This window comes from Staurois parvus, unplaced genomic scaffold (genome assembly GCF_062004578.1).
Source record: "Staurois parvus isolate SC_StPar_1 unplaced genomic scaffold, SC_StPar_1.0 ptg003806l, whole genome shotgun sequence".
NCBI classification, from domain to species: domain Eukaryota; kingdom Metazoa; phylum Chordata; class Amphibia; order Anura; family Ranidae; genus Staurois; species Staurois parvus.
In genome coordinates, this window is record NW_028321602.1 from 21,469 (window position 1) to 30,000 (window position 8,532).

At 48.1% G+C, this 8,532-nt stretch overlaps 1 protein-coding gene across 1 annotated transcript in view; it reads right to left on the reverse strand.

Annotated features, from left to right (window-relative positions):
- Positions 1 to 5,812: 5,812 nt before the first annotated feature.
- Positions 5,813 to 8,532, reverse strand: part of LOC149427400 (cortexin-3-like) — a 32,030-nt gene continuing 29,310 nt past the window's right edge. Inside the window, exon 2 of the mRNA XM_089668078.1 lies at positions 5,813 to 7,528. Coding sequence (XP_089524204.1) covers positions 7,253 to 7,498 — 246 coding nt within the window. The 5' untranslated portion in view covers positions 7,499 to 7,528 and the 3' untranslated portion in view covers positions 5,813 to 7,252. The remainder of the gene's footprint in view (positions 7,529 to 8,532) is intronic.

The following is an 8,532-nucleotide window of genomic DNA, read 5'->3' on the forward strand; positions in this document are numbered from 1 at the left end:
CCTCGAGGACATTCCAGAACCACCAATGCAGATCTCAGCCCAGGATGAGATATATTGGGGGTTGGTGAGGCTGCATGCTAGGGCGCTACCCATGCACCAAACTCTCAAAGATATTGTCCTGAGAGTGGAAGGATCCTAAGAGAGAGGTCCTAAAATTGAAGACCAGGAGGAGGGGGTACCCCTTTGGGGAAGAAGAGGAAAAGAAATTCCTCAAACTCCCAAATTAGATGGTGTTATTGCAAGTATCTAAGAAGTCTGACCTGTTCTTTGAGGCTCTGGTAACATCAGAGATCAGATGGACCTTAGGTCCGAGACCATGTTGTGTAGACCCTGATATGCCAATGCCGCTACTATGGCCTCAGCCCTGGCATCCGCCTACGTCGCTAGAAATGGTGACACTTGGATGCGTAGAGTAATTGACCACGTCTCTTGGGGTACCAAGAACTAAGGCAAAGCCCAGTCAGAAGAGGAGAGGACAGGGTAGTATTTAGGATCCTCTTTATTTACCCCAAAGTGGCCTTATGGTTTCATAGGACACGTGATTGTCCTGTCCTCTTTCTGTCAAAACCCAAGGAATGAAAGGGTTTTTTTTTTTAGATGTCAGGCGATGTTTACTGACATATTTGAATAGAGTGAGTGACTTCAGGAAGTCGAGCCACCTTCTGATTTTGGTTAAGGGCCCAAGGAAGGGACTGAAAGCCAACAATAGCTAGATGGACTAGACAAGCCATCTCCTTAGCTTCTGAGCAGTCAGGGGTTTCAGTTCCCTCACACGTGAGGGCTCACTCTACTAGAGCGCCAGCGACCTCTTGGGCGGAGAAGGCCGGAGCATCGATTTGAGCAGATCTGGCGAGCAGCCACATGGACAAGCCAGGGCACCTTCGTGAGACACTACAGGGTAGAGTTGTCACCTCGGGACCTGGCGTTCGGCAGGAAAGTATAACAGGTAGTGGTACCACCCTAAGGTAGACCTGAGTTCCTCAGAAGATGACTTGAGAAAAGTACCAGTTGCAACTTTCCGGCAATGGTCTTTCTGGGAAATCTTCCAGGACGGCAGGCCTACTTCCCACCCGTATCTGGTGCCTTTCATACACCAGGGGGCAGGAACACTCTTCTGTAACTGAGGAGTGGAAGGAAGGGCGGGGAATTTAAACTCAATTGTTGACTGTTTCCTATCGGGTGGATCTGGTCTTCTCTCAGATGTGCCGTCCTGGAAGATTTCCCAGACTTCCCATCACCATAAGTGTAGCTGGTACTTTTCTTTTGGTTTTGAAGCTTTCAAAACTGGCCAAATTTTTTTCTTCCTCTTGTGCCCCACTGTGGAGAATCCTAGTCACTTCCTGTTTATAGAGACACCACAGGAAGTAGGAGTTGATCTTGCCACTGTAAAGAGAAATTCCCTCCTCTGGTAGGAATGTGTGCCCATTGGGATATTGTCTTTCCCCTTCTGTCCTCTAGGGGTCCCAGTGAAAAGGGCGCCTGTCTGTCTTTGCCTTTCTATCTCCCATGCTCTCTCTTTTCCTTTTTAAAGAAGAACGCTGGCTTAAAGTAAGGTGTTAAAAAAAAAAAAAATGAAAAACATTGAAAGAATAACAACAAAGTCAGTTTGTGCAGCAATATTCAGCTCACAGCTGAATAGTACTTGTGTGCCCTGCAGTACCTCTTTTCTGCCACTAGATGTCCTCAATGTCATGGGCAGCATCATTCAACCCACTGCCTCTGAGTCTAGATCATCCTGGACCCAGCCCCAGCCTGTGATTGGACAGTAAATCTAAAAAACAAAACAAAAAAAATAAATAAACAAATTAACGGAACATGTAATCACTCTGCTCTCTGCTCCTGTCAGCATGCTTCTTGTCATAGATTGTTGGCCCCTTGTGCTACCACCACCACCACCAGCCTGAGCTCTGCTGTATAGACTGCGAGAGTCTAATTCCGAGTAGAATTCTGTTCCACTGCTTAAAAATAATATATATTTAGTGACGTATTCATGGTTACAGAGCTGCATTCATTGTGTCGTTTATATCTGCCCCGAGTTCAGCTGTTAATGTCGTCTAATCTGCCCGTCATTCCGAAATTGGATCATTTATATTCTGAGCCGCCTTTAGAGAAACTGAGCGATGAATAAAAAAAATAAAGTACATCGATTATACCGTTTTATTTTTCTAGTAACATTAAAGCCTGCCTATAATTCACTCGGATTGCCGATACCCGGATTATCCCTCGCAATGCATTGGCAGCCTGTTTGTTAGCGCACCAAGTAATGGGGCTTTCTGTATGCCCGCTGTGCCCATTATGAGGGGTTCCCACCTTCCCTGTGCTGAGTTCCCGGGTCTGTACACCCGCTGTGCCCATTATGAGGGGTTCCCACCATCCCTGTGCTGAATTCCCAGGTCTGTACGCCCGCTGTGCCCATTATGAGGGGTTCCCACCATCCCTGTGCTGAGTTCTGGGTCTGTACACCTGTTGTGCCCATTATGAGGGGTTCCCACCATCCCTGTGCTGAGTTCTGGGTCTGTACACCTGTTGTGCCCATTATGAGGGATTCCCACCATCCCTGTGCTGAGTTCTGGGTCTGTACACCTGTTGTGCCCATTATGAGGGATTCCCACCATCCCTGTGCTGAGTTCTGGGTCTGTACATCTGTTGTGCCCATTATGAGGGATTCCCACCATCCCTGTGCTGAGTTCTGGGTCTGTACGCCTGCTGTGCCCATTATGAGGGATTCCCACCATCCCTGTGCTGAGTTCCCGGGTCTGTACGCCTGCTGTGCCCATTATGAGGGGTTCCCACCATCCCTGTGCTGTGTTCCTGGGTCTGTACACCCGCTGTGCCCATTATGAGGGGTTCCCACCATCCCTGTGCTGAGTTCCTGGGTCTGTACACCCGCTGTGCCCATTATGAGGGGATCCCACCATCCCTGTGCTGAATTCTGGGTCTGTACATCTGCTGTGCCCATTATGAGGAGTTCCCACCATCCCTGTGCTGAGTTCCCGGGTCTGTACACCCACTGTGCCCATTATGAGGGGTTCCCACCATCCCTGTGCTGAGTTCCCAGGTCTGTATGCCTGTTGTGCCCATTATGAGGGATTCCCACCATCCCTGTGCTGAGTTCCCGGGTCTGTACACCCGCTGTATCCATTATGAGGGATTCCCACCATCCCTGTGCTGAGTTCTGGGTCTGTACACCTGCTGTGCCCATTATGAGGAGTTCCCACCATCCCTGTGCTGAGTTCCCGGGTCTGTACTCCCGCTGTTCCCATTATGAAGGGTTCCCGCCATCCCTGTGCTGAGTTCCCGAGTCTGTACCCTTGCTGTGCCCATTATGAGGGGTTCCCACCGTCCCTGTGCTGAGTTCCCGAGTCTGTACCCTTGCTGTGCCCATTATGAGGGCTTTTATTCCAGATGTGCAGCCTATTCATTGGCAGGCAATAACCAGCATGCATTGCCTAAGGCAGGGGTGGGCAACTGTGGCCCTATAGCTGTTGTAGAACTACAAGTCCCATGAGGCAATGCAAAACTGACAGTTACAAGCATGACTCCCAAAGGCAGAGGTATGATGGGATTTGTAGTTCACCAACAGCTGGAGGGCTACAGTTGCCCACCCCTGGCCTAAGGTGATATAACAGGATCCTGCCCGCTTGCTCTGGGTGTCCCGTCCTCATCAGTCTTTAGGTTGTTTTACAGCCCTGAAGACATCCCTATGAATGGAATTGTGTGTTCTGCTATAATGACGAATGCTCAGTAGGTTTATATAGGGATGACATAATCAATCTCATCTTCCCTGAGACTAGGTGTAACCCTGCCCCGCCCCCCCATCCTCCCCCCCTTCCCCCGGGGTCCCCCCTCCACCGGACCCATAAGCTTGCACGCTCCGGTAATCTAAGCTCGCGTTCTTAACAAAAAAAGCTCTTCAAAAAAAAAAAATAGTTGCCCGCGTGCTCCACCACTTTCCGATGTCTGCAGCCAGCTGGGTTCTGCTTGTTGCACATGGGTCAGTCCGCAGTTCGGGGCTGTGGTCGATGCGGAGTTGCTGCTGTGCCGCGTGTTGTGTCTAAGACGTGAATCATCTGGTTACCTGTTACCATGGAAACCATACAAATTGCAGCTCGGTTGCTGCCTGCGCTCGTGTTTGACGCGAGGTGATCGACACGCTGGTGTTCAGTGCCTCTACTATGCTGTAATGGGGAGATGTGATCGCTGGTGGACGGCCACCATTCTTAAAGGGCATCTCCTGCAAGAGGTGTCATGCAATGCCCATGTCACTGCCCAACCGTGGTGTACTTTATGACTCTGTGCCACGGCCCCACCCCTTTTAGTACAATCCTGGGGGTTCTGTGCCGTGGCCCCACCCCGTTTAGTGCAATCCTGGGGGCTCTGTGCCACAGCCCCACCCTTTTTAGCACAATTCTGCAGGTTCTGTGCCACGGCCCCACCCTTTGTAGCACAATTCTGCGGTTTCTGTGCCACGGCCCCGCCCCTTTTAGCACAATCCTGGGGGCTCTGTGCCATGGCCCCACCCCTTTTAGTACAATCCTGGGGGCTCTGTGCTACGGCCCCACCCCTTGTAGCACAATCCTGCCGGTTCTGTGCCACGGCCCCACCCCTTGTAGCACAATTCTGCAGGTTCTGTGCCACGGCCCCACCCCTTGTAGCACAATCCTGGGGGCTCTGTGCCACAGCCCCACCCCTTGTAGCACAATCCTGGGGGTTCTGTGCCACGGCCCCACCCCTTGTAGCACAGTCTTGTGGGCTCTGTTCCACAGCCCCACCCAGAGCCTGTGCTTCCACTAGGCAACCGCCTAGGGCTCACTGCCACCTAGGGGCACCTGGGAGCAGCACAGGCCAGCACTCTTTCTATGTGGCCTATGGACCTCTTTGATAAATTCTTAATTTCTCTGCAGAGTCCCCCTCTCCTCATACACAGGGAATGATGGGATCTTTACTCCGCACAATTGTCTCACAGCCTGTCCACACACATGGCCATTAGACAGAGGAAGATGCCGGGTGTCTGGTGCCAGTGTAGCAGTTGAGCTGCTGCTCCTTCCAGTGTTCCTCACAGACTCAGTCCCTTACCTCAAGCCAGCTGGCGGCTGCTGATCACTGTGGAGTTTTGAAACTCTGTCTCCTTTTTATTTATTTTTTGTTTCTCTGACTAATACAGTTCATTTATATTTGGTGTATATATATATAGTCTTTAATATTGGTGCTGGTGGCATCACTGTACTGAGTTCCCGGGTCTGTACGCCCGCTGTGCCCATTATGAGGGGCTTCCCACCATCCCTGTGCAGAGTTCCCGGGTCTGTACTCCCGCTGTGCCCATTATGAAGAGTTCACACTATCCCTGTGCTGAGTTCCCGGGTCTGTACGCCCGCTGTGCCCATTATGAAGAGTTCGCACCATCCCTGTGCTGAGTTCCCGGGTCTGTATGCCCGCTGTGCCCATTATGAGGGGTTCCCCCATCCCTGTGTTGAGTTTCCAGGTCTGTACGCCCTCTGTGCCCATTATGAGAGGTTCCCACCATCCCTGTGTTGAGTTCCTGGGTCTGTACGCCCACTGTGCCCATTATGAGGGGTTCCCACCATCCCAATGCTGAGTTCCCGGGTCTGTACACCCGCTGTGCCCATCCCTGCTGCATTTATTGTATATGGTGGAGAATGCGGGCGACACATCAACTTTTTGGTTAGCACTGCATGCCTAGCAGCTTTGAGGTCCTTAGTATAAATCCTGCCAGGGACACTTACCTGCCTACAGTTTCCATGTCCTCCCTGTGCTCTTTGCCCTTCTGTAGAAACCACAAAAAAAAAAAGGCTTTACGGTTCAAAAACTTCACTTTTATTTCTTAGGTTTTGCACACAGAAATGGCTGAAACACATTAGCTACAAAGCGACACTTTTCAGGGCGACAAGTGATGGTCTTCCTTGCTGAAACACTCCATGACGGCGCATGTTCCGTGCCCATCTCACCCCCTCCCCACATGTCTGGCTCCTACATTTTAACAAAAAAAAAAATAAAAAACACTTTCTAAAATGTGCTCCTCAGTTTCCATGGAGACCAGAAATCTCATCTTTTTTTTTTTTTTTCGTGGTCGAGACGCACCTTTTGTCTTTGGCACGGGGCAGACAGGCAGTTAATCGCGGATCATTGCTGGCAGTGACAAATCGGTCCTCTTCGGCCTTTTCCTCGGCGGGGACGTCTGCGGACAAAAAAAAAACAAAAACCCGCCGTGCGTTCTGGGACTAAAATCTGACTTCCTTTAAAAAGGGAGACGTGCTTTAATCTACAATTTGTGCTTTTTTTTTTTTTCATGAATGACGCCCACGACGGAGCCACCGCGGACGCCTCCTTTTGGAATGTGTCGGCCAAGAATTTAAAAAAAAATGGCGTCTGGTCCCTTCTTGTTTTTTTTCCTTGGTAATGAGGCGATGGAACTTTTGGTTAGGCGATACCATTCACTTGTGCGCTCGGACTCCCCACATCGAAACGGCGACTCGAAACGTTCAGGCATCGGTAAAAGGCTTCGGATCTCTTTTTTTTCGGCAAAGTTTTAGGTCCTAGGGTTGTCTGGCTAAAGCTTTTCCCGACTCTCGCGGGTGTAAAAAGGTAACGTTTTTTCGATCAAGGCAACTTTTTGGCCATCTGGCGATTTTTTTAAATTTTTTTTTATTTTTATTTTTTCCCGTCCTTTGGGAAAACATTTAGAAACGCTGTAGTTTGTCTCCTTTTTTTGACATCGATCTAAAAATTTAAGACTGAGGTATTTTTTTTTTTTGGATTCGGTCGTAGTACCAGTTAAATCGAAGGACAAATTTCCTCGCGCTGACACCAAAAAAATTTTTTTTCGTTTTTGATATCTCAACACACAGCTACAATATCGATAAAGACACACACACGCGACTCACGACGGAGAACGGCAAGAGTTACGGCAAAGGGCTCAGTCCACAAAGCCCCGGCGTAGGCTGGCACCAAATGTGCGATTGTTGAGGCTTTGTTTCTTTTGATTTTGTATTGGCAGATTTAGTTTCACTTTTTTTTTTTCACTTTGACTGGAGCATAGCGTCGGTTACAAAGCTTCGCAGTCGATGTAAACATCACACACAAATAGGCTTTGAGGATACAAAATAGCAACCCAACCTCCACCCATCGTTCCCCATTTTTATTTCCCCCAAAAGGTGATTTTTTTTCTGGAAGGCCACCAGTGAAAGTTGGGATCGTAGTTTTGAATCCCATGAAATGGGATGAGATCCCAAAGTCAGGCCCAGCGGTAATCGAAGGTGTCCTTCTCCATGTAGTCTGTCCACGTTGAAGAGGGCATGCTGCGGTAGGGATCCAGGAGGATCCTAAAGCATCGGATGATGAGAAGGCCCAAGAAGATGAAGAGCAGGAACACCAGAACGAAAGCGGCCTTTTGCTCTAAGGTCAGGGAGCTGACGGGAAGAGCGGAGCCCGAAGTCGACATGGTTGTGCTCAGAAGTTCTCCGGTCATTGTTAGAAGCATTTTGGCACCGATTGTCCTCCGACTCTCAACCTGTGGAGGGAAAACAATGTAAGAACATAGGTCTAATGCAGGCCATAGATTGGTCGAAAATCGGCCGATTTTCGCACCGTTAATGGGTTAATTGGTCGGCCGTATTTCTGAATTTTGTCAGATTTTTTTGATCGGTAAAGTTGGAAAAAAATCAGCTGATTTTGCCGATCGGCCGATTTTCGTGGCAATGATGGGCAAATCAGCTGATCTTTTTACCGATAAAAAATCTGCGCATGAGCCGTGACCTGCAAGAAAAAGAAGAGGAAGAAGAGAAGAAGAAGAAAAGAAGAAGAAGAGAAGAAGAAGAAGAAAAGAAGAAGAGAAGAAGAAGAAGAAGAGAAGGAGAAGAAGCGAAAGAAGAAGAAGAGAAGGAAGAGAAAGAAGAAGAGAAAGAAGAAGAAGAGAAAGAAGAAGAGAAAGAAGAGAAAGAAGAAGAAGAGAAGAGGAAGAAGAAGAGGAGAAAGTAGAGGAAGAGAAAGAAGAAGAAGAGAAAGAAGAGAGAAGAAAAAGAAGAAGAAGAAGAAGAGAAAAAAGAAGAAGAAGAGAAAAAAGAAGAAGAGAAAGAAGAGAAAGAAGAGAAAGAAGAAGAAGAGAAGAGGAAGAAGAAGAGGAGAAAGTAGAGGAAGAGAAAGAAGAAGAAGAGAAAGAAGAGAGAAGAAAAAGAAGAAGAAGAAGAGAAAAAAGAAGAAGAAGAGAAAAAAGAAGAAGAGGAGAAAGAAGAAGAATAGAAAGAAGAAGGAGAGAAAGAGAAGAGAAAAAAGAAGAAGAAGAGAAAAAAGAAGAAGAGGAGAAAGAAGAAGAAGAAAAAGAAAAGGAAGAAGAAGAAAAAGAAAAGGAAGAAGAAGAAGAAAAAGAAAAGGAAGAAGAAGAAGAGAAAGAAGAAGAAGAGAAAGAAGAAGAAGAAGAAGAAGAAGAAGAAGAGAGAAAGAAGAAGAAGAAGAAGAAGAAGAAGAAGAAGAAGAGAGAAGAAGAAGAGAAAGAAGAAGAAGAAGAAGAAGAAGAAG